A 27067-nucleotide genomic window follows, 5' to 3' on the forward strand; every position below is an offset into this window, starting at 1 on the left:
CCACGAGGAATGAATTCAGATTTCTCCAGTTTCCTCATTTCCCCTCCCCCCACCTTGTCTCAGTCGATTCCCTCAACTCAGCACCGCCCTCCTAACCTGCAATCCTCTTCCTGACCTCTCCGCCCCCACCCCACTCCGGCCTATCACCCTCACCTTGACCTCCTTCCACCTATCACATCTCCATCGCCCCTCCCCCAAGTCCCTCCTCCCTACCTTTTATCTTAGCCTGCCTGGCACACTCTCCTCATTCCTGATGAAGGGCTCTGGCCCGAAACGTTGAATTTCCTATTCTTGGATGCTGCCTGACCTGCTGCGCTTTAACCAGCAACACATTTTCAGCTCTGATCTCCAGCATCTGCAGACCTCACTTTTTACTCATAGTTACAATATCAAAAAGACAATTGAATAAGTTTGTGAATAGGAAAAGTTTGGAGGGAGGCTCAGGCAGGTCAGACAAGTTTAGTTTGAGAATGTGATGGTGTGGACTGGTTGGTTTGTTTCTGTGGTGTATAACTCTATGAATCATGTTGGATGGCAATATATGCTCGAGAATTAAATATGAACCCACCTCCCACTTGCATTTGTTCAATGTTATGGTAGAGGACCATTTGAGAATATGACTGAGCACTGATGTACCATGGTTGTAATATGGATATAGTCTGAGGCCTACTTGTTTTGAAAAGGAATAAGCCCAGGAGTGTATGCATTGCATCTCTACAGGGCTGGTAATTACCACAATGCCACCAGTTCAGTTGATAGATTTCACAACTTTAACTAAAAACGTCCCAAAGCAGTTCACAGAGGCATTTGTTGGTTATCAGAAAGCATTTAAAAGAGGGAGTGGTAGATAGGGTTAAGTCCCTTTGGGAGACTGGGACCAAGATAGCTGGGGCCTCAGCTATTGAGGATGGAAGGAGTGAGATTATAAAGTAAGTCAGAGAAATGTAACACAGAATGGAGAATAGGTCCAAAAAATTGGAATTGTACAGAGGTAAAGTTACAGACAGATAATTAGGGAAAAGTCTAAGAGCCTTTTTTAAAATAAATGTGGTGGAACATAAGGGAACATCACTACTCTCTTGTATGTCACTTGCTACATACCCAAAAATGTGTAAATAGACGTGTATAAAAGGAAGTAAATAGCATTCAATCATTTCTAGCTCATTCCAGGAATTTGGTAGAAAATGTTGGTACTAGTTGGAAAGGTGAGGGGGAGGACAGGTGTAATGTTTAAAGTTCACAGACTGTGTAAAATAGGTGACAATACTGGTGATGCACTGGGAGGGAAAGCCCCAGCACTCAGGGGCCAAACATCAGAAGAATGGTTACAAAATGTGGAATGTGGGAGAACTGGCAGCGTGGGTAGCTGGTGGTTTTGATCACAGCAAATTCTGAAGGGGGTGGGAGGTTCTTACTAAAATTATGTCACCAGGGATTTGGAAAACAATTTTCCTTAATACTGTTGGTGCAGGAACAATAAAGGCAGATTTGCATAAAGCTAAAATAATTTGAGAGATGTCAGGAAGAAAATAAGACAATTAAATAAAGTTTGCAAGCAAATATTCTTTCCACGTTATAGGAATACATTAATAATTATCCAGGATCAGGCTGTAATAACAGTGTAGGCATTGTTAAATGAATCTCCTGCTGCAGCTTGGCTTCTATTACCCCGGGTTGACCTGACGTTGGGCTTGGTCTACACATGGAAGTGAGGTAGTACCGGGAGGAAGCGACTGCCCACGGTTCACTGATCCCAAAGCTCGCGAATAATTTTGTTTTGGTAGCTGCATTTGCCGTCTGTGTCTGTATATTTGTAATAAGATGACTTCAAAGAGGAGCGAAGGCGAATGGCAGGGGCTGGTGAATGAGGTGAGTGTGTTGCAGCAATCAATCTAAACACGGTTTACAGGAAATACCATTCGTCCTGCCATATGTGGGGAATTAAATGAAACAAATACTTGCTCCGGCAGGGACAGTCTGGCAGCTACAGAATGTTTATATATTTAATTTGGTGCGAAACGTGAGGGATTCGGTTATTAAGCCCAGAAGCTACAACAGGCGCCCGAGACTGCGAGTTCACTCCCTGTCAGCCCGAGCAGAGAGAGCGGCGGAGATAAGCCTCAGCATCTCCGGCCCGAATTGCCGGATCCGGCTCAAGATCCTCCACGTCAGGATTACTGCTGCAGCCAGTGCGCAGGAGCGCAGGTAGAGTCAGGTCCCACTGCTGCATATCTAATGCTGAAAAAAATCCGGCTTGTACCATTTCCATGTGGGGAAGAAAAACAAAAGAAGTTGTTTGAACAGGACAACCAGTTAGCAGGACTGTTTGATTCCTTCCCCATCCCCCGTCCCCTCCGTGGACACAGGGGAAATGTTTGCACTTGTTCTCACGTAGTGCTGCCTTTTCTGAGTGCAATAACACCCAGAAGGAGAAGAGTGGAGGACAATGAAGCCTATACGTCCTACATCCTTTATTTTACATGAAGAAAATAAACTTGAAAGGCAAACTTTTTACAAAATATCTAATTTAAAGCTTTGAATTTTCAGCTGTTCACTCAAACATTGGATAGTTGGCATTTAAAATCAGAAACTTGGCAACCTGTAACTAATCGATAGCTATCTTAAAACACAATAATTCAAGATTCTGTCAAAGATCTTGGCACTGAGATCGGAAATGATGTTGTCCCATATTGTTAAAGAGGACCAGACAGGTTTTACACGGGGCTGCAGGTCTTCTCATAATATTAGAAGGTTGCTCAACATGATCCAAGTTTGTCAGCAAAGATCAATTCAGGAGTTGGTGATTCCCAAAAGTGCAGAGAAAGCATTTGACTGGATGGAATGGCCATATCTTTTTTATGTCTTAGAGTGGTTTGGGTTGGGGGTGTCTTTGCTAGGGGGGTGGAGGTTTTATATCACCACCCTCTGGTTGCAGTCATCACCAACGGGGTGAAGTCTGGGGATTTAAGGATTGGTAGGGGTAGTCGTCAAGGCTGCCATTTGTCATAACGCCCACATGACCACTCCGGAAGTGGACTTGAGAGTACACAAGTTTACACTGTATGCGGATGATGTCTTTCTGTTTTTATCGAACCTGATGACCTCCGTATCCCATCTGATACAATGTATTAATTCATTTGGGGTTATTTCAGGATATAAGATCAACTTTGCAAAATCAGAGGCTACCTCAAGGAAGTGTCAGAGGTTGAAAGTAGCCTTAGGTTCCCTTTTAAGTGGTCACGGGTGGGGTTCTGAAACCTAGGCATTTTTATTACCCACAAGTTTGGGCGGCACGGTGGCACAGTGGTTAGCACTGCTGCCTCACAGCGCCTGTAGACCCGGGTTCAATTCCCGACTCAGGCGACTGACTGTGTGGAGTTTGCACGTTCTCCCCGTGTCTGCGTGGGTTTCCTCCGGGTGCTCCGGTTTCCTCCCACAGTCCAAAGATGTGCGGGTCAGGTGAATTGGCCAAGCTAAATTGCCCGTAGTGTTAGGTAAGGGGTAAATGTAGGGGTATGGGTGGGTTGCGCTTCGGCGGGTCGGTGTGGACTTGTTGGGCCGAAGGGCCTGTTTCCACACTGTAAGTCTAATCTAATCTAATCTAAGTTTGATCTGTTATTTCGGACTAACTTTGCTCACTTGCTCAACAATATTAGTTGGGATCTCCAGAGATGGAAGGCTGTTCCAATTTCATAGCTGGGCTGAATATCTGTCATTAAGATGAATGTTCTTCCCTGTTTGCTTTATCCCATGCGTATGCTCCCTATAATGTTTCCCATGTCAATGCTGCAGAAGCTTATGGGGTGGTTTGGTTCCTTTGTCTGGCATCGTGGGTGGCCTCTCATCAAATTTACTAAATTGCAGTTCCTCAAGGAGGGGGAGGAGTTAATCTCCCAGATATCAGGAGGTATCAGTTGAGTTCCCTGCTATCCTTTGTCTGTGATTGGGTAGGTAACGGTCTGGGCTCAATATGGCTGGATATCGAGGCTTCCTAGGCCATGTGCCCTCTTATTAATCTGTTGTTCATGGATAAAATTAGGGCAGTTATTGACTGCTGCCGGAACCCCATTGTTATTAGTGCGGTCAAGGCATGGAGGGCGATGCTTCAGAGTGAGGATTGCTTGTCCAAGACTTCGCCACTTACGCTCTGCCAGGGTTCCAACCAGTGATGATGGATTCAGGGTTGAAACTTGGGCAGCGAGAGGAGTTTCCACTTTGGGAGACTTGTTTGAGGGGAAGGTTATGATTTTTTTCAAGCAACTAAGCTGCAAATACAGGTTGCCCAGCAAAGATCTTTTTGCAGGTTAGGGATTTCATCTAGATGAAGACTACACTTCTCACTAAGCCCTTTAAGCCCGATACAGAGAGGTTGTTGCTAGGTTTCACAAGCACCCTTTTGGTTAGTGCCCTCTATCGCCTGCTGAGTGGCAGGGACTGGCAGGATATTAACCGGTTATGTGAGATCTGGGACCAAGAGCTAGGAGTGGAGATCTCTTCTGAAACATGGGGGAACATATGGGAGAATACTCAAAAGATCTCAATCTATAAAAGATCTTGGCGCTGAGCTTGGAAAAGGTGTTGCCCATTACTGTTAAAGAGGACCAGACAGGTTTTACACAGGACTGCAGTTCTTCTAATACACTACGCAGTTAAAAGTTCTGCGCAGGGATCATCTGGCACCGGACCGTCTGGTGAAGTTTAAAAAAGGGACATCTTCAATGTAGGTACTCTTATCCATTGCTTCTGGACATGCCAACGGCTCTGTGTTTATTGGAGCGCTGTGGTGGGAGAGATAGGGAGGGTATTGAGGACTGAAGTAGACCAGATATCTCTCCTCTTAGATCTATTGAATTTATCATCTTTAGACAGACATGGGAAGAAACTATTTAATATTCTTGAATACTGTGCATGGGAGAATATTCTGATGAATTGGGTGTCTGAGAACCCACTGGGCTTGATGGGATGGTAGAAATTAATTATGGAGCACATTCCCTTGGATTTTTTTTTACAAACGTGGTGCACCACACAACAGACCATTTTTATAAGACATGATAGCCCTATTTGAGTTATTTGGATATAGATTTGGCAGCTGTCTTTACTAAGCATTTGTTTAACTGGGACGGTAGGTTTGTTGAGCCCTGGGCCTTGGAGGGGGAGCTTTGCATCAAGCATAGCTGTTTTGTGTTTTTTTTGTTTTTTCTTTTGCTTTTCTTAATTTTTTTGATCTATTAGTCACTTATTTATTGGTGTTGCTTTGTTTTGTGTTATTGGGTTAGAGTTTGTTTTGTATTGTATTATAGGGTAGATTTGTAGTTATTAGACAGTAGTCGTATTGTAATTTGTGTTTTTTTTCTCTTTATCATACTGGTATTTGTTATTGGTTGTATTTTTAATAACTTTATATTTTTGTGAAGTCAAACTTTTTTTTGCTAATAAATATATTTATTAAAAAAATGATAAAATGGTTTTACTCATGTACAGCACAGAAACAGACCCTTCAGTCCAACTTGTCCATGCTGACCAGATATTCTAAAATAATCTAGTTCCATTTGCCAGCACTTGGCCCATATCCCTCTAAATTTGTCCTATTCATATACCCATCCAGATACCTTTTAAATGTTGCAATTGTACCAGCTTCTACCACTTCCTCCGGCAGCTCATCCCATATATGCACCACCCTCTGTGTGAAACAATTATGCCTTAGGACCCTTTTCAATGTTTCCCCTTTCATCCTAAACCTATGCTGTCTAGTTTGGGACTCTCCCACCCCAGGGAAATGACCTTATCTATTTACCCTACCCATGTCCCTCCTCGTTTTATAAACCTCTACAAGGTCACCCGTCAGCCTCCAACGCTCCAGGGAACAAAGCCCCAGCTTATTCAGCTTCTCCCTATAGCTCAAACTCTCCAATCCTGGCAACTTCCTCCTAAATCGTTTCTGAACCCTTTCAAGTTTCACAACATCCTTCCGATAGGAGGGAGACCAGAACTGCATACAATATTCCAAAAGTGACCTAACCAATGTCCTGTACAGCTGCAACATGACCTCCCAACTCTTGTACTCAAAGCTGTGTTCAATAAAGGAAAGCATACCAAATGCCTTCTTCACTATCCTGTCCACTGCGACTCCACTTTCAAGGAACTATGATCTCACAGAACTAATAAAAGTACAGATACAATTTATTATTTTGCTCATTTCACACTGTGTGTAAAAGTTTCTTTAGTCTGTAATCAACCCACAATGTCTAAAGTCTTTCCCAAACTAATATTTCTCTATCACAAACAAAAATAGAATTTGATGGAAAAACTCAGCAGATCTAGCAGCATCTGTGAAGAGAAATCAAAGTGAACGTTTCAGGCCCGGTGACTCTTCCTCAGAATATATCTCTTTATTTCTCACTCTATCTTCCTTCATGTTCTCAGTGTACACCTTAACCTGCCTTGTATTGGTTTTATCACCTCTGATCTTTTGACTGTAGGGGCCTATGCCTTAGGTCAAAAGATAACGCCCTAATATGATTTAAGGATCCTATGTTGTTTAGTCAGTCAACACATGAATTAACATACCTTTGAAAGTTGGCTATCACTTATACTGGTTTCTTTTGAAATAAATGTTTCAATGATATATGTGTTTTAGATTTCTGTTATTTCATTGAATAGAAAATGAGATAAACATGTGTGCTAAAATTTTCACCTTTCATTTATTGTACTTGAGGTCTTGAAATAAAACAGGGGCTCTCAGTCTCAGATCCCTCGCCCATGAGGAGTCTCTGAGAAGCTATCTGGCAAAATAACCTGAAATTCTACACAAGATCAGTTTTTGTAAATAAAGCCCACTCAAAATTGGGACAAGCAGCAGCTGAAATGCAATATTAATGATGGGATTGCAGCAATAAAAATTAATCGGAGATGGAGTCCTTTGTATTACATGTTTTGAAGTGGTCGTGATAAAGGGAAAGAAAGAAAGCACGAGGCGGCAATGGGAGCACTTGGTGTTCAGATACAGTGTACTGATGGAGAGTTGGAGGGGGAGAAAAGAGGGGCAAATAAATAAGACTCAGTGAAGGCTGGGTTTTCACTAACCTGGTGAGAAGTTTGAGTTGGAAAATTTTCCAACTTGGGAAGCCCATATCTGTATATACTGATCATTCTGTTTTTGTGCTGGGCAAATAGTTGGTATTGAGTTAGGTCTCTGACCTCATAAACAGATCAGATTTGGACTTGGAGATGAATGAGTGATAATGTGGGCTCAGTAGAAAGCCCATCTCATTTCTCTGGGCCTTCACCTTAGTTGAGACCCTCTCTCCCCTATTTCACCTCCCCCGCCTCTTTTAGGTATTAATCAGGCAGCCATTCATAGCATCAGTAACAGATGAATTGTCTCTAACTTTTAAAATTCCAGGGAATACAACCCTAATTTAAGCGAACTATCCTCACAATTTAACACTTGCCCATAAAGCAATCTACTGTTCTCAGAAACTATTAGTTATTTCGCTTCATTAGCTTTATATTTCTTAAGTGAAACATTGATTGAGCAACAGTTGATTGAGTGGTGGAGAGTAACCTAAACCAGTCGTGTAATGAACAAGTGATTCTATGGGTTCATGCCAAAGCGGACCTAGTCAATCTATTGTCTTTCTCAACATTGATAGTGTTAACAGTCCAGAGATATAGATGTGTGGTTAAAATAAAAAAAACCTTGTGGAGATTAATTATATATTTACTCAGAGTTACTCAACATATTCTTTCTAGGCTTCTTCATTCAAAGGAACAGCATTCTTTAAGCTAATTTTCTCCGAATGGAGTTCACAAGCATATAAAAACTAAAGCATGTTCTGACATTCCTAATAAGTATTTTAATGACCTATTTACATTGTGTGTGACAAATTTGGTGTTGATGACTATTAAGTGTGACAGTCAGAGGCTTTTGGATGGTACAGAATGGCTTTACCACTCCCAGTTCATGAGGGTAAGGGGTTTGTCAATAATTTCCACAAACTAGTTAGTTTGCTGTTGACAATTGCTTATATTGGGTGTTGATATTGTTATTATTGCAGTTACATTGAGCTATATAATGCCAGAAACAGTCAGTATTTCAAGAATGAAATGAGTTGTCAATAGTTGCCTCCAGCAGAACTGTTTTTATGCTATCTGGTAGAATATTAATCAAGACTTGAAAATAGACTGCTGAACTTTGAAACATACTTTGGTTTCCTGTTACAAGAGCCTATTCAAACTTAATGTAAAAGAGAACTAAGAACATAGTTTTGGTATGCAAACTATTTAAAAAAAATATTGTTGTTTTGCTGGCAATCTTTTGACACATTAGTAACAGAATTTATAGCTGTGCCAGTAGAAACAACAGCCAAACCTGAATATGGTCTCAGCAATAAGAATAAAAGGTGGCAATTAGCAGAGGGAGCACTAGATGCTGAAAAATTGATGCTTGTGAATTCATTTCCAAATTTCATCCTTTTTCTGAAGATCTTAATTCCTTTTGGTGCATCGTTCTTGGTGCTCAGTACGTCATCCTAAGACAGATGCTTGGACTTACTTTTTTTTTGACTAGGTAGTGATGAGTTGAGATTTCTGTACAGCCAGTAAGCATCTCTCCCATGATTCCTGATCTATATCAGTTGGATAGATTTTATATTCAGGAAAGGTTCTTAGCAGGGTTCCTGCACCAATGTGCTTTTCGTAAGCCTACTAGTGGACACTTTCCTAATGCCACTACTTCAGTAATACTGTCTCACTTGTTTTGGATGTCCCAGTGAAAAGTGTTCCATATTGTGGAATGATTTGTGGAAACTTTGCTGGGTCACATTGAGTGACAGTGGTTGATGCCTGTGGCAAATCCACTCCCAAATGTGGCATGTTACGAAGTCAAGTGTTAAGTACTGCCAGTGTAGGCAAGGAAGAGGAGGTGAAACATGAGCAAGCTCAATAATAAAAATCTTAAATTATTATTTAACATGTAAGGGAGTCCACACAGCTAATAATTATTCCTGAGTTATACAGGGCTCTTTAATTTTTGATAAATTTCCTGTGTATAATTTGATTAATTTAGGATAATCAAATAAAACAGTACAAATGACTTGCATTTTTATTGCACATACAACACAGGAAAATGTCTGAAAGTGCTTCACAGATATGTTCTTAAAGATACTTAACAAGACATCAACTGAGCTGTGGCAGTAGACCCATAGTTACCTGGGTTCAACCTGTTGAAGTTAAATGTAGGTGCTACACTTAGTTGTAACCCCAGAAATCTGATAAAGTGTCCCCAGGTGTTTCACAGGGGCATTTAAAACAGAATGTGAAACCGTGCCACATGACAAGCTATTAATGCAGATAGCCGAAGAGGTAGGTATTAAGGCATTTCTTAAAGGAGGAAATTGGTAGAAAGGCTGAGTGGTTTAGAGAGGGAATTCCAAATTCCAAATTCACTTTTGATAAGTGAAATCATGTCTTCTAATGATGGAGCAATTATAGATGTGATGTTCAAGACACCATAAGTGGAAGATTACAGAGATTTTGGATCAGAGGGTTGTAAAACTGGGTTTACAGAAATCTGTCGGTGAGCTCATGTCAGGCTTTGAAAACAAGGATGAGAATTTGAAAAGCTAGGCCCTGCCAAAGAGGGAGGCAATGTAGGTTGGCAAGTATAGTGGCGATGGGTGAACGGACTTTGAGTAAAAGATATGGGAGCAGAGTTTTGGTTTATCTTAATTTTGTACTGAATCTAAGATAGGCACAGGGAAGGCCAGAATTGGAATATTCAAGATAGATAGTTTTAGCATAAATGAAGAATGCAATTTAAAAGAATTCCAACAAACCCATTCTGTCTGTGTTGGCTCTTAAAAGGATCTGTCTGATGAGTTACATTTCCCTTTCTGCTCTCCTGAGTTCTGGAATTATTTTCCTTTTAAACATTTAACCAGTTTCCTTTTGAAAGTTGTTAAAGGTCAAGTTCTGCAAATCCTTCAGGCAATGCACTGATTGTATGATTTTTTTTCCTCTCCTTTGACTTTGGTTCTTTTGCCAATTAATTTATATCCCTGTTCACTCTACTGGAAATATTTGCTGTTAATTACTCTATCCAAACTTTTGGTGATTTGGAACACCACTGTCAGATCTGCTCCTAAATCCTCTATTCGACGGAAAGCCACCACAGCTTCTTTCATCTTTGGGCATAAGTGAAGACCCTTATCCCTGGTACCATTTCAAGTAAACCTCGAGATGTTGAAAAAGCCCTAGTCATTCTGGCTAAAGAGTCACAAATCTCCAGCTATAGCCAACCAATGTCATACTAGATTTATCATAACTGATTGGTTTTTGTGCCCTCTCTCCTCTCCCTCCAGGGATTCAATACTTGTTTAACAATCTTCCCAAATTGTCTTATAGTCATAGAGTCATAGTCATAGAGATATATAGCACAGAAACAGACCCTTCAGTCCAACCCATCCTTGTTGACCAGATATCTCAACCCAATCTAGTCCCACCTGCCAGCACCTGGCCCATATCTCTCCAAACCCTTCCTATTCATATACCCATCCAAACACCTTTTAAATGTTGCAATTGTACCAGCCTTCACCACTTCCTCTGGCAGCTCATTCCATACACATACCACCCTCTGCGTGAAAAAGTTGCCCCTTAGGTCTCTTTTATATCTTTCCCCTCTCACCCTAAACCTATGCCCCCTAGTTCTGTATTCCCCCACCACAGGGAAAAGACTTTGTCTATTTACCCTAGCTACGCCCCTCATGATTTTGTAAACCTCTATAAGGTCACCCCTCAGCCTCCAACCTTCCAGAGAAAACAGCCCCAGCCTGTTCAGCCTCTCCCTGTAGCTCAAATCTTCCAACCCTGGCAACAATAGCTACCAAGATAGTGGATGCACTGAGTGTAATCTTCCAATAATTCTTTGATTCTGGAAGAGTCCCTGAGGATTCAAAAACTGCCAAAGTAACATTTTAATTAAAAAGAGAAGGAGAAAAAAAGCAGGAAACTATAGGCCAGTTATCTTAACATGTGTTGTTGGAATAATGGAATAATGTTTGTGTGTTTTAAAGAATGTAACAGCAGAACACTTAGAAATACATGATATGGTCAAGCAGAATCACCATGGTTTCATGAAAGGAAGTCATGTCTGACAAATTCATTAGAATTCTTTGAGGACGTAACAAGCAGGATAGATAAAAGGGAAACAGTGGATGTAATATATTAATTATATGTTAGGCTATTAATAAGATGACCACATAGTGTTGTAGTAGTATGTTATAATGGTAGAGGATTGCCTAACTAATAGAAATCAGAGTTGTGTTAATGGAGGCATTTTCAGGATGGCAACCTGTAACTAATAGAGTTCTGCAGGGATCAGTGCTGGATCTACAATTATTTACAACATACATTAATGACTTGGATGACGAAAGTGATTGTAGATTAACCAAATTTGTAGATGACACAAAAAATTGGTGGTAAGGCAAAACATAGAATCCCTACAGTGAGGAAGCAGGCCATTCAGCCCCTGGAGTCCACACCACCCCTCCAAAGAGCGTTCCATCCAGACCCACTCACAACCCTATCCCTGTAACCCTGCATTTCCCATGGCTAATCCATGTAGCCTGCACATCCCTGGACACTATGGGCAATTTAGCACAGCAAATCCTCCTAACCTGTACACCTTTGGAAACCAGAGCACCCGGAGGAAACCCATGCAGACATGGGGAGAATGTGCAAACTCCATACAGACAATTACCTGAGTCTGGAACTGAACCCGGGTCCCAGTGCTGTGTGCCACCATGCCACCTCAGATGATGAGGATAACATGAGTCTATAGAGCGACAGAGATAATTCAAGCATTTGACAAAAGCTTCAAAAGTGGAATATAATGTGGGAAAACATAAGCTTATGCACCTTGGCAGGATGAATGGAGGAGCAGAAAATTATTGAAATGGAAAAAGACTGCAGAAAGCTACAGCACTGACAGATTCAGGCGTCCTTATGTATAACTAAAAAATAACTAACATACAAGTTCAACAGATATTATAGAAATCAAATAAATGTTTGCCTTTATTTGAAGGGAATAGAGTATAAAAATGGGGAAGCCTTGATAAAAGTATACGAGGTACTAGTTTGACCACACTGAATACTGCGAACAGTTTTGGACCCGTAATCTAAGGAAAGATTTACGGCTTTGGAGGCAGTCTAGAGAAGATTGATTAGCCTGATCCCAGGTATGGAGGAGAGGATCAGTAGGTTGGGCCTGTCATTCACTATAGTTTCGAAGAATGAGAAGCAACTTTATTGAAAACATATAAGATTGTTAAGGAACTAAACAGGATAGATGCAGAGAGATTGCTTCCCTTAATGGGAGTGTCTAGCGGACATAATCTCAGAGTAAGCAGCTGCCCAATTAAGACAGAAATGAGGAAGAATTCTTTCCCTGAGAAGAGGGTTGTGAATCTGTAGAATTCTTTACTACAGAACACTGCAGAGACTGGGTCATTCAGTATATTCAAGGCTGAGATACTGAGAGAGACAAAGTTTACTTTGGACTACCCCACATATTACATTTTTACGAGTGAATTATAATATGTCATCAATCAGCAAACTAAAAATTATATAGTTATTACTGGAAACATTTTATTCAGCTGTATTTTGATAAATGGTTTTAAAAAATTGTCCTGGGAATAATAATTTTGCCACGCCAACAAAACATTTTTTTTCTAAGTCAGGAATGCTGTTTAAAACATTTTAAATTTCATTTTTGCATGACTCAGAATAACATGCAGCAGCATATATATTGACCACTCAATCTCTGAAATGGAGATTTGAGGGGGGGATATAAAAGTTTATGTCCTAAATTGTTTCGCAATACTCTTAACGCTTCCTAGAAATGCTTGAATGAGGATATCATAGCTGACTTCCTTATTTAAGTTATGGTTGTTGAATGGTAAGTGAAAATGCATTGGCTGAAGCTCAGCAGCTTGATCATTAGGACAGGATTGTGACTACCTTTTGGGCTGCAGAATGCCCCAAGATTGATGCATAACTTAAAAGGAATCTTCATTTAATGTAAATGTGGTCAAAGATGTCCTTGCCATTATTGACTTGCCTTGTCTGTCTCAGGAATCCATCTGACTGAGAAAATTAGAAAATTGCTCAACTGAGATCTTTGAGTCAATACAGCAGATGGTAGCAATGCCTTCCAGAAACATCCTTTGTACCTTTTGGCTTCTGTCATAAGTGGTTGAAAAGTCTTGCCAATTTGTTTTTTAACAGCATATATGGGGCAGCCTTGATTATCCAAACGACATGGGCGGGGAGTATTTTGTTCAGATAATCAAATGTTCAGATAATCGAATGTTCGGATAACACAGTTTACCCAAGCATCGGGACCTTGAGATCTTGTTCAGATAATCCGAAATCTGGTTAATTGGTTAACCGAATTTGGATAACCAAGGTTGCACTGTATACCTAACCTCAAAGTGGACTTTACTTGTGCTGGCTTGTCAGTCAGTGTGCTTGCTTTCACTGTGCCCACTTACATGTTCCCTTTAGAGAAATAGAAACTACTCCTGTGAGTCTCTTCCCTTCTTAATAGAGGAGGCCCATCCCAAGCAAGGCCCCATGGGTAATGACAGGTAAAGTTGGAACAGAGTGCACCAGCGTTTTGGTCTATTTGTTGTACTATATGACTGCTGGCCAGTTTTACGTGGATAATTTTCAATGGCCTATTTAACTTTAGAAATTTTTATTCTGAGTCTACTCTTTAAATTTCTTGTAAACACTGATGTGTGTTTACTAATACTGACATAATTGTAAGCATCATATTTGAAGTAATCATTTTGTAACATTTTAAACGCACCTTTTGAAGGAATTTGATCATTTTCACCTGTGGTTAGATTTTATGCATGATTCATATTTTGTTTTGTCTAGTGCTCCTAACCTCCCTCTGAGGACTCCTTCTGCCGCCTCCAACCTTCCTCCTCCACTTGGTCTCCTCCCATGGGCCTTGTACCTGCCTGAAACTTCTTCAGTGCTGATTGCTGATATGACGTCGGTTGCCTCAATTTCTCCACCCCCCTCACCCGCTCCGACCTCACCCCCTCCATACATGCAGTTGCACCGCTCGCTCCACCAACCCTTGGTTCACCATCAAACCCGCTGACAAAGGTGGGATGGTGGTAGTCTGGAGGATGGACCTCTATGTTGCAGAGGCTGAACCCCAACTCTCCGACACCACGTCTAACACCCCCTTGCCTATGATCCCACCGTTACCCATCAGGCCAAAATCACTTGACTGTCCATGCCCTCATTGCCTCTGGTGATCTTCCCTACAATGCTTTCAAACTCATAGTCCCCTAGCCCAGCACTGCCCGATTCTACCTGCTCCCAAAGATCCAGAAGCCCAACTACTTTGCCGACCTGTTGACTCGGTATGCACCTGCCCTACTAAACTTATCTTCTCCTACCTCGACTCCATCCTCTCCACCTTGGTACAGGCATTTCTCACCTACATCCACGCACGAACCACACCCTCCACCTTTTCAGTAACTTCCAACTCCCCGGCCCCCAGCACTTTATTTTCACTATGGACGTGAAGTCCTTAAACATGTCCATACCCTACAAGGATAGCCTTCAGCTTCTTCCTCTCCAACAGACCCATTCTGTCCCCCTCCACCACAACCCTCCTCTGCCTCATCAAACTAGCCCTCATCCTTAATAGCTTATTCTTTAACTCCTCCCATTTCCTCCAAATCCAGGGGGTGGCCATGGGCACCCGATGGGCCCCAGCTATGCCTGCCTCTTTTTCGGTTACATCGAACAGTCCCTCTTCAGTATCTGCATAGGCACTGTGCCCCAATTCTTCTGCCGTTACATCAATGATTGCATCCGTGCAGCATCCTGCACCCAGGCTGAACTGGAGTAGTTCATTGACTTCACCCACAACTTCCATCCCGCCCTCAATTCATATGGTCAATCTTGGTCACCTCCCTCCCCTTTCTTGACCTCTCCATTTCCATCTCCGGCTATAGTTTCCAGAGGGACATTTGTTATAAACCCACAGACTCTCACAACTACCTGGACTACACCTCTTCCCACCCAGTGTCCTCCATCTTCTTCTCCCAATTGCTCCGCTGCATCTGCTCAGACGAGGGGACATTTCACTCTCAAACATCCCTGATGTCCACCAATTTCAAATAACATGCTTTTCCCCCCTCTATCATCCAGACAGCCCTCCACCACACCACCTCTTTACCCCGTTCCACTGCTGTAAACCTTCCCTCCCCCAAATGCAATGAAGACAGAGTCCCCCTTTTCCTCACTTACCAACCCACCAGGCACCGCATCCAAAACATTTCCGCCAACTCCAATTAGAGCCGACCAGCAAGCATCTCTTCCCCTCCCCATCCCTCTCCACTTTCCGTAAGGACCGTTCCCTTTGACAGTCCTTGGTTTGCACCACTCTCCCCACCAACCCTGCTGAACCCCTAGGTACCTTCACCAGCAACCGGAAAAGATGCAAAAGCTGCCAGTACAGCTAGTACACCATCCCCTCACCTCCATCCAGGGCCCCAAACAGTCCTTGCAGGTAAGACAGCGATTCACTTGCCTCTCTTCCAACCTAGTTTACTGCATCAGGTGCTCCCGATGTGGTCTTCTTTACATCGGGGAATCCAACGTAATTTAGGGAACAGTTCAACGAGCGTCTCAGCCAGGTCTGCAGGGGCTGACTAGGCCTCCCAATCACCGCCCATTTTAATTCCCTTTCCCACTCCCTTTCTGACGTGACCATCCTTGGTCTCCTCCATTGCCACAGTGAGTCAGATTGCAAATTGGAGGAACGACACTTCATCTTCCACTTGGGCAGCTTACAGCTGATGAAATGCTTTTGGCCAAAAATGTCGATTTTCTTGCTCCTCGGATCCTGCCTGACCTGCTGTGCTTTTGCAGCACCACACTCTCGACACAACAGCCTGCAGGATTCATCATTGATTAGCGAGTTTTGAGAAGATTTGTGGCTCAGGTTGAAGTTCTGGATGTAGGTATGCTCACTGAGCTGGAAGGTTCATTTCCAGATGTTTCATCACCGTACTAGGTAACATCTTCAGTGGGCCCCAGGTGAAGCACTATACATGATTCCTGCTTTCTATTGATATGTTTGGGTTTCTTTGAGTTGGTGTTGTCATTTCCTGTGGTGATGTCATTACCTGTTCTTTTTCTCAGGGGGTGGTAGATGGGGTCTAACACGATGTGTTCGTTGATAGAGTTCCAGTTGGAATGCAATGCTTCCAGGAATTCTCATGCATGTCGCTTTTTGGCTTGTCCTAAGATGGATATATTGTCCCAGTCGAAGTGATGTCCTACGTTATCTGTACGTAAGGATACGAGTGAGAGAGGGTCATGTCGTCTTGTGGCTAGTTGGTGTTCATGTATCCTGGTGGCTAGTTTTCTGCCAGTTTATCCAATGTCGTGTTTGTTACAGTCCTTGCATGGTATTTTGTAAATGGTATTAGTTTTACTTGTCTGTGTGGGGTCTTTCAAGTTCATTAGCTGCTTTTTAGTGTGTTGGTGTGTTTGTGGGCTACCATGGTCCAAGGGGTCTGTGTAGTCTGAGATGACTTTGATGTAGGGGAGAGTGGCTAGGGTTTCTGGACGTGTTTTGTCTGCTTGTACCCAATGAATACAGTTCACCAATTTATCTGCTTGTTTGGGTTTGTTGCAGATAAATCGACGAACTGTATTCTTTGGATACTGTGGAGAGAAATCAGATTTAACCTTTAGGGTCGAGTTATCCTTAGAATAAAAATGAAGCATATTATCTAAATAATGACAGATGTAGAGCTCTGAGCTGCAGAGGAATCTGAGGTGTCAGTATGCACAAATTGCAAAAGGGTAGCATGCTGAACAGCAAGTAATTTGGAAAGCTAATGGGATGTTATCAATTTTTGTAAGGAGAATTGAATACAGCAGTGCAGATTTTCAGTTATATATGCTTCAGTTATATAGCACACTGGTAAGATTGCATCTGGAGTAGCACGAACAGAATTGGTCACCTTTATTTTAGAAAGGATATAGACAATAGACAATAGGTGCAGGAGTAGGCCATTCTGCCCTTCGAGCCAACACCACCATTCATTATGATCATGGCTGATCATCCTCAATCAGTATCCTGTTCCTGCCTTATCCCCATAATCCTTGATTCCACTATCCTTAAGAGCTCTATCCAACTCTTTCTTGAAAGTATCCAGAGACTTGGCCTCCACAGCCTTCTGGGGCAGAGCATTCCATACACCCACCACTCTCTGGGTGAAGAAGTTTCTCCTCATCTCTTATCTAAGTGACCTACCCCTTATTTTTAAACTGTGTCCTCTGGTTCGGGACTCACCCATCAGTGGAAACATGTTTCCTGCCTCCAGAGTGTCCAATCCTTTAACAATCTTATACGTCTCAATCAGATCCCCTCTCAGCCTTCCAAACACAAGCATGTACAAGCCCAGTCGCTCCAAGCATAAGATAGTCCTGCCATTCCGGGAATTGACCTCGTGAACCTCCGCTGCACTAGTCAGAATGTCTTTCCTCAAATTTTGAGACCAAAATTGTGCACAATATTCCAGGTGTGGTCTCACCAGGGCCCTGTACAGCTGCAGAAGGACCTCTTTGCTTCTATACTCAATTCCTCTTGTTATGAAGGCCAGCATGCTACTAGCTTTCTTCACTGCCTGCTGTACCTGCATGCTTGCTTTCATTGACTGATGTACAAGAACACCTAGATCTCATTGTACTGCCCCTTTGCCTAACTTGACTCCATTCAGGTAGTAATCTGCCTTCCTGTTCTTGCCATCAAAGTGGATAACCACACATTTATCCATATTAAACTGCATCTTCCATGCATCCGTCCACTCACCTAACCTGTCCAGATCACCCTGTATTCTCCTAACATCCTCCTCACATTTCACCCTGCCACCCAGCTTTGTGTCATCAGAAAATTTGCTAATATTACTTTTAATATCTTCATCTATATCATTAATGTACATTGTAAAAAGCTGCGGTCCCAGCACCGATACCTGCGGTACCCCACTGGTCACCGCCTGCCATTCCAAAAGGGAGCTGTTTATCACTACTCTTTTTTTTCCTGTCAGCCAACCAGTTTTCAATCCATGTCAGTATTTTGCCCCTAATACCATGTGCCCTAATTTTGCTCACTAATCTATGTGGGACTTTATCAAAGGCTTTCTGAAAGTCCAGGTACACTACATCCACTGGATCTCCCTTGTTCATCTTCAGAGTTACATCCTCAAAAAATTCCAAAAGATTAGTCAAGCATGATTTCCCCTTCATAAATCCATGCTGACGCTGACTTATCCTGTTACTGCTATCTAGATATGTCATAATTTCGTCCTTTATAATTGACTCCAATATTTTTCCCACCACTGAGGTCAGAGTAACTGGTCTATAATTCTCTGTTTTCTCTCTCCCTCCTTTCTTAAAAAGTGGGACAACATTAGCCACCCTTTAATCCGCAGGAACTGATCCTGAATCTATTGAACATTGGAAAATGATCACCAATGCATCCACGATTTCAGAGCCATCTCCTTCAGTACCCTGGGATGCAGACCATCAGGTCCCGGAGACTTATCAGCCTTCAGCCTTCCAACACCATTTCCTGCCTAATATAAATTCCCTTCAGTTCAGGTTCTTCAGCCACTATTACATCTGGGAGGTTGCTCATGTCTTCCCAGTGAAGACAGATCTAAAGTACCAATTCAACTCTTCTGCCATTTCTTTGTTCCCCGTAATAAATTCACCCATTTTTGTCTTCAAGGGCCCAATTTTAGTCTTAACCTTTTTTTTCTTTTCACATACCTAAAAAAAGCCTTTAGTCTCCTTTATATTTTTGGCCAGTTTACCTTTGTACCTTATTTTTTCTTTGTGTATTTCCTTTTTAGTTATCCTCTGTTGCTCTTTAAAAGCAGTCCTCCGATTTCCCACTCATCTTTGCTATGTTATACTTTTTCTCTTTTGTCTTTATATGGTCCTTAACTTCCCTCGTCAGCCACGGCCACCCCTACCTCCCCTTAGGATCGTTCTTCCTTTTTGGAATGAACTGATCCTGCATCTTCTGCATTATACCCAGAAATACCTGCCATTGTTGCTCCACTACCATCCCTGCTAGGGTATTGCACCATTGAACTTTGGCCAGCTCCTCCCTCATAGCTCCATAGTTCCCCTTATTCAACTTAAATATTGTCACTTCCGATTCTACCCTCTCCCTTTCAAACTGCAGATTAAAGCTTATTGTATTGTGGTCACTAATTCCTAATGGCTCCTTTACTTCAAGGTACCTGATCAAATCCGGTTCATTGCACAACACCAGATCCAGAATTGCCTTCTCCCTGGTAGACTCCAGCACAAGCTGTTTTAAGAATCTATCTCGGAGGCACTCCACAAACTCCCTTTCTTGGGGTCCAGTACCATCCTGATTCTCCCAGTCTACCTGCATGTTGAAATCCCCATAACAACTGTAGTAATATCTTTGCGACAGGCCAATTTCAGCTCCTGATTCAACTTACACACTACATTCAGGCTACTGTTTGGGGCCCTGTAGATAACTCCCATTAGGGTCTTTCTACCCTTAGAATTTCTCAGCTTTATCCATACTGACTCTATATCCCCTGATTCTAGGACCCCCCGCGCAAGGGACTGAATATCATTCCTTACCAACAGGGCCACCCCACCCCCTCTGCTTGTCAGTCTGTCCTTATGATAGCCTTGAATATTCATTTCCCAGGCCCTGTCCACTTGAAGCCACGTCTCAGTTATCCCCACAACATCGTAACTGCCAATTTCCAAATGAGCCTCAAGCTCATCCACCTTATTTCTAATGCTTCGTGCATTCATGTATAATATTTTTAATTTGTTACTCCCCTCACCCTTCCTATCAATCCCTGTTTCACTTGACCTTATGGCATGATCCTTTTTTGAGTTTTCTGCTCCATTGATTCCGTTGTCTTTCTTGACTTCTCTTGTTCTAACTTTCCCTTTAACTTCCTTCTTAAACTTCCAATTTGTCCCCTCCCCCCGTTAAACTCAGCTGTGTTGCAGTGGCAAACCTACCTGCCAGAATGCTGATCCCCCACCTATTAAGGTGCAACCCGTCCCTCTTGTATAATTTATCCTTACCGCTAAACATACCCGAATGATCCAAGATATAAATGCATTGGAAGCTGTTCAGAGAAGGGTTACTACACCAGTACCTGGATTAGATGGGTTGTCTTATGAGGAAAACCTGGACAGGCTATGCTTGTATTTGCTGGAGTTTAGAAATATTATAGGTGACTTGATTGAAATGGATAGGGTCCTGAGGGTTGTTGTCAGAATACATATGGAGAGAATGTTTTCTCTTATGGGAGAGTCTAAGACTGTTTACAAATCAGGGATTAAAATAGAGGTAAGGTGATTTTTTTTCTCTCTCTGATGGTTATGAGTCTTTCTGAAAATGTAGTGGAATGAGAGTCCTTGCACACTTTTTAAACAGAAATGGATGGGTTTTTGTTAAGCAAGAGGGTGACAGTTATCCGGGTTAGATGAGAATATAGATTCGTGTTTACAGTTAGATCAGCCATGATCTTATTGAATGGCAGAACAGGCTAAAGGGGCTAAATGGCCTACTTACAGTCCTGATTTATTTGTTTGCTTGGGCATTTGTAATTTGAAATTTAAGCTATGTTTTTAATGCCATACCAAATAAAGCAATGAGATAGAATTTATTTGCTTCTTTGGAGAGGAGTGATTGTGTTGGTGGTGACTCATTGATGAAAGAAATAACAGTTGGATTTGAAGCGGTCCCATGAATTCAGCAGGATATCTCAGTTGGAGGGAAATTTCCAGATGATACATCGTTGCATCAGGAAGAGCAAAATTAGATAAGATAACTGATGTCACCGAATCTCTTAGTAACCCCAGAAAAATAACTTTCAATTGATTTAAAGTTATTTTGATACACAGTAGTCATAAATGCTCAGTGACTGATTGATTGATATTAAAAGGAATAAAATCTGACAGACTACTGGCATCGACCAAGGCACCGGTAATGACACTCTGGCAAATCCTGTCAACCTTGTACTGCCCTACTTACTGACATCTAGGGGCTTACACGGAAATTTGGAGAGCTGTCCCATTGATGAATAAAGAAAGAACTTGTCAGTAACACCATCAACATCCCTGGGTGTGGTCTGTCCCACTAATAGGACAAAAGTGGAGGTGCCTCAGTTATATACAGTTGAGGAGGGTGTTGCTCTGTGAACATTCAACATTGACTCTGAACTCCTGTAAAGACTCATGGTATCTGGTCAAACATGGGCAAAGAAACTTCTGGCTAATTACCAAGTACATCAAGAGTGCAGGAGGGCATGTTAGGAGCAGCATCAGGCATACCTAAATATGAACGGTCAACCTGGCTTTTAGCAGCCAGTTTGCTCAGTCCCATATTATCGCTGTAGGAGTTCCTCATGGTAGTGTACTGAGCTCCATTATTTTCAGCTGCTTCACCAATGACTTTCCCTCCACAATAAGGTCAGAATTGAGGATATTCATTGATGATTGCACCACTATTCAGCATCATATGAGATTCCTCAGATACTGAGGTAGTCTCTATTTAATTGCAGCAGGATATGGGAAACATTCAGGCTTGGACTAATAAATGGCATGGACCATGTGTGCCATTCATTTGGTTGCAGTGTTCACTGCAATAGGAGACATTCTATCTATGTCTACTTGACATTCAATAGCTGAATCTCCCACTGTCCACATCCTGTGACTTATCATTGACCAGAATTTGAAATGGACTATCCATGTAAATGCAGTGGTTACAAAAGCAGGTCAGAGACTAGGAATACAGCAGCGACTCCTGACTCACAAAGGCTGTCCACCACCTATAAGGTACAAGTCTGGGCCTGATGGAATACTTCCCATTTGTCTCGATAAATGCAACTCCAACAACATTCAAGAAATTCAACCATCCATGAGAAAACAGCCCTCTTCATTGGCACCCAAGTTAAAACCTTCAACCTTCACTCCCTCCAAAAGTAGGGTGTACCATCTGCACATCTACAAGAGGCAGTGTAACTATACACTAAGGTTCCTTCAACAGCAACTTCCAAACCCATGATCACTGCCACATAGAAACATAGAGGCAGCAGCTCCATGGTAACACCACAACCTGCAAGTTCCTATCCAAGCTACTCAGCATCCTAATTGAGAACCTTATTGCAATTCCTCCATTGTCACTGGGTCAGAATCCTGGAGCTCCCTGTTTAACAATGTTGTGGATGTACTGCATATCTACTGCAGTGGTTCAAGAAGCAGCACACTAGCATCATCTCAGGGGAAACTAGAGTGGGGCTACAGACGCTGGCTTAATCGTTGTTGTCCACATCTCATGAATGAATAAAACAAAAGCTGCCTCAGATTGTAATGAGGTGAAATAATTGAAGGTCTGTTACACATCTCTACGTTAGAAGTGAATGCATGACGCAGTATCGATCAAATGAGTGACAACTATATTGTAGGAAATGCCATTGCAGTATTGAAATTATTCAGTACCTTGCATGCATTACCATATAGTGTATTATCTAGTCAGTCAAGCTTTGTAAGTATAGATTTTTTTCTGCTGTCTTAGTCCTCTATTTAAATTAACTTTATAGCCATGTAGAAATGGTAATGAGACTCTGTTACAGTCACTGGTCAACTAAATTGATGTTCATTTAGCAGAATATTTTACTGTGTTTGAATAAAGAATTATGGATATCCAAGAGTGATTACAACGCAGCTCTTCTGCCATTTTCACAAATTTGAAACTTAAACAGTTTTCAAGTATCTTTCTGAACCCCAGTATTATTCCATTGTTACTGTTCTGCTACCAGTGAAAAGTAGAGAAAGGTTGCAAACATTCTCCATCCATTTGGTGGATGATAACTTCACAATTGTGATAAAATCACTCCCAGTTTATTAAGTCAGAATGAAGACTTAATTAGCAAAACATTTAAGCAGTATGCATAAATTATGTAGATTGTAAAATTTAACCAAGGAATTTATCAACTTTCACATAGTCAGCTGGAAATGTAAAATCTCAAATCGTTGCCCTTTTCTGTACAAGGGCATTGCATAGAGTTAATTTAGTGAAGCCTTTTTCTCCTCTCCTGCACCCTCGCTGGTGAAGGGGCTTACACTTGAAAAAAGCAAACATCTACCACATATATTTGAGTAAAAGTCAGCCCTCTACTTTTGGTCAAAAAATCTGGAATTTTCCATATATCTTGTGTAAACATCGAACCTAATACTTCACAGAAAACAGATAAACATTTCTGAGGCAAGATATTATCCTGTATATAAATGTTACGATGAGGAAATAAATGTCTTTTTGTGCCATTGTGTGTTTTGATGTACAATTCACATAATTTGGCGCAAAAGTTTAAGACGCATCAGGTCACAGTCAAGTGACAACCTCTCTTTGTGTGCAGCTCAGCTGAGCTCAGATCTCCTGTAGCACCCGTGAAATACAGTCATAAGGATGGAATTTAGGATTTTAAGGGAAGTGCTGGGTGGTGCACCATCGAAATACCGTAATTCTTTTTTTTTCTTTATTTGTTGAAAGATCAATGGAGCTTCTGCAAATGATAAAGTATTTTGGACTGTAGTATGAATCTCAGTCTTTCAAAAATATTATCCACGTAGTAGCTGACATCATAAATTTAATCTTAAAAAAAGTCTAAAATATTGACTTTACATGAGTAGATCAAGTAAATAAATAAAGTCATAGAGATGTACAGCACGGAAACAGACCCTTCGGTCCAACTCATCCATGCCGACCAGATATCCCAGTCCAATTTAATCCTACCTGCCAGCACCCGGCCCATATATCTCCAAACCCTGCCTATTCATATTCCCATCCAGATGCCTTTTAAACGTTGCATTTCTACTAGGCACCACCACTTCCTCTAGCAGCTCATTCCATACCTTTCCCCTCTCACTCTAAACCTATGCCCTCGAGTTCTGGACTCTCTCACCCCAGGGAAAAGACTTTGTCTATTTATTCTATCCATGCCCCTCATGATTTTATAAACCTCTATAAGGTCACCCCTCAGCCTCCGACGCTCCAGGAAAACAGCCCTAGCCTATTCAACCTTTCCCTATAGCTCAAATCCTCCAACCCTGGCACCATCCTTGTAAATCTTTTCTGAACCCTTTCAAGTTTCCTTCCTATTGGAAAGATGTTGTGAGACCAGAATTGCATGCAATATTCCAACAGTGGCCTAACTAATGTCCTATACAAGCGGAACATGACCTCCCGACTCCTGTACTCAATACTCTGACCAATAAAACAAAGCATACCAACGCCTCCTTCACTATCTTATCTACCTGTGACTCCACTTTCAATGAGCTATGAACTTGCACTCCAAGGTCTCTTTGTTCAGCAACACCCTCTAGGACCTTACCACTAAGTGTATATGTCCTACTAAGATTTACTTTCCCAAAATGCAGCACCTCACATTTATCTAAATTAAACTCCATCTGCCACTTCTCATCCCATTGGCCCTTCTAATCAAGATCCTGTTGTAATCTGAGGTAATCTTCTTTGCTGTGCACTGCACCTCCAATTTTGATGTCATCTGCAAACTTACTAACTGTACCTCTTATGTTCACATCCAAATCATTTATACAAATGATGAAAAGTAGACCCAGCACCAATTCTTGTGGCACTCCACTAGTCACAATGTTATACAAGTAGTTGTCTTTAAACCAGTACATCTAAATGCTTCACATTTTGATGCAAATTCCAAGAAATCTTGGCACAAGCTGAATTTGTGGAGTTTCATATTAATGACAGTGGTCTAACAGTGAGTCACTCATCGTAGATTGATTAAGTCTATGGGTTCGTTTATTTAAAACAGTAAAACCTATTATAAGTTATGAAGCGATCATTACAGCAACTGATTTCGATGTGTGCACCTTACATAACCACCAGGCACATTCAGAACATTTTATGCACCCAGTATATAGATTTGTGAAAGGTGAACCCTCTTAAAGACAAGGTACATGTAAAACATGGGAATCCCAGATTGATCAGATCCCGATCTTTCAGGAAGGTTTCTGTCTTAAACCAACCATTATAAAAGCACTGATGTAGGGGGGGATGTACATCCACAAAGGGTTTTCCCACTTCATCAGCATTCATGGTCATGCAAACAAATGGATCATGGGCAGGAGTAGGCCCTCCATCATTCAGTAAGATCATGGCTGATCTGATTGTAACTTCAAATCCACATTTCTACCTATTATGAATGAGTTTTACAAAAGTAAGTAGAAAAATGGTCGAGAAGTTAAGTTATTACATTGTCTCTGTTTTATTCGCCCAGAATTGGAGATCAGATGATGAAGGAGAATAAGGAGGTGAAGGAAAATATTAATAGTAAAACACTTGTAATGTAGAAATTAGTGCAAGTCAATCAGTCTCTGAGACCTGATAGTTTACATCCTAGTATGGAGGTAGTTGATGCTTAGTAATCAATTTCCAAAATTCCATAGACTTTGGAATGATTTTAGAAACTTGCAAACATCATCCCACTGTTAAGAAGGGAGCAACGGGAAATTCAGGGATATACAAATCCATCAGACCTAGACCATTAATCAAGAAAATGTTTGAATCCATTGTAAAGGATGTTATAAATGGACACTTGGATAAAAATTATTTGATTGGATGCAGTCAGCATGGGTTTATGAATGGAAAATCATGTTTTCCAAACCTTTTGGAATATTTGGTGGATGGTACTATCAAAATTAATAAAGGGAGTCAATAGATGAAGAGTGTTTGGATTTTCACAAGGCTTTTAATAAAGTCCTGCTCAAGAGATCGGTTAGCAGTTTTAAAGCATCTGGTTTAGAAGGTAATGTACTCACATGAATTAATAATTGGCTAACAGATTAAAAGAAAGTAAAAACAAATAGGTCTTGTTTACATTGATAGGTGCAAATAGTTGGGACAGCAAGGATCTGTACTTGGGGTATCCAGCTGCTTATAATGTGTCGACAGTTTGGACATGGGGACCAAATATAATATTTTCAAGTTTGCAACTGATTCAGGTCGAAGTGAGAATGCCTGTCAGTCAGCCAATCTTCTGCCCATGCTAATATGATACTGCCTACATCATGAGTTTTTATTTTCTGCAGTAATCTTTGATGTAGCATCTTATGAAACATCATCTGGAAATCTAAGTACAATGCATCCATTGGCTCCTGTTTATCCAAAGCATGTGTTAATGCCTCATAGAACTCCAAGAGATTTGTCGTTCATGTATTCCCTTTCACAAAACTATGTTGACTCTGCCTGATTAACTTGACCTCACCCAAGTGCCCTCATTAAAATCTGTTTAATAAAAGCTTCTAGCATTTTCCCTATGATCAGTATTAAGCTAGCAGGCCTCTACCTTCCTACTTTCTGTCTCTCTCCCTTTTTTGATGAAAGGAGTTCCATCCACTATCTTCCAAACTGATCAAATCAAGTTGGCAAATCAAGGAACTTCCAGAAAATTAAAACAAATGTCTCAACTTTCTCACTAGCTACTTCTTTTCAGACTCTAGGATGAAGTCCATCAGGACCTGAGCACTGGTCAGTCCCCAACTCTTACAATGTTATTCAGTGTTACTTCTCAGGTGATTGTGATTTTCTTGAGGTCCACCTTGCATTCCATTTGCTGACTTTTTGTGGCTTTGGGATGTTACTTGTATATTCTATAGTGAAGACAAATACAAAGCAACTGTTCAGTTCATCTGCCTGGTCTTAATAAGAGATATCGGTGTGCTGGTGAGCCTTGTCTGTTATGTGAAATTAGGAGGAAGGTTGGGAAGGCTAGCCTAGGTGCCTTGGCAATCAAAAAAAGCAGTAAACATTAAAATATATATAACTGACCCCAACCACATCTTACAAAGAGTGACAGTTGGGTGCAATGTTTGACTTGTTCAAGAAAGCGATCCTCACATTTCTCAGCATTCATCTCTCCCA

The 27067-nt window shown here is 41.4% G+C and overlaps 1 protein-coding gene across 1 annotated transcript in view; it reads left to right on the forward strand.

Moving 5' to 3' along the window:
- The first annotated feature begins 1762 nt into the window (after positions 1–1762).
- The window catches only part of ccdc149a (coiled-coil domain containing 149a), a 136045-nt gene continuing 110740 nt past the window's right edge, over positions 1763–27067 (forward strand). The window contains exon 1 of the mRNA XM_060826638.1: positions 1763–1869. Within this exon, the coding sequence (XP_060682621.1) occupies positions 1822–1869 (48 nt within the window). The 5' untranslated portion in view covers positions 1763–1821. The remainder of the gene's footprint in view (positions 1870–27067) is intronic.

This window comes from Hemiscyllium ocellatum, chromosome 1 (assembly GCF_020745735.1).
Source record: "Hemiscyllium ocellatum isolate sHemOce1 chromosome 1, sHemOce1.pat.X.cur, whole genome shotgun sequence".
NCBI lineage: Eukaryota > Metazoa > Chordata > Chondrichthyes > Orectolobiformes > Hemiscylliidae > Hemiscyllium > Hemiscyllium ocellatum.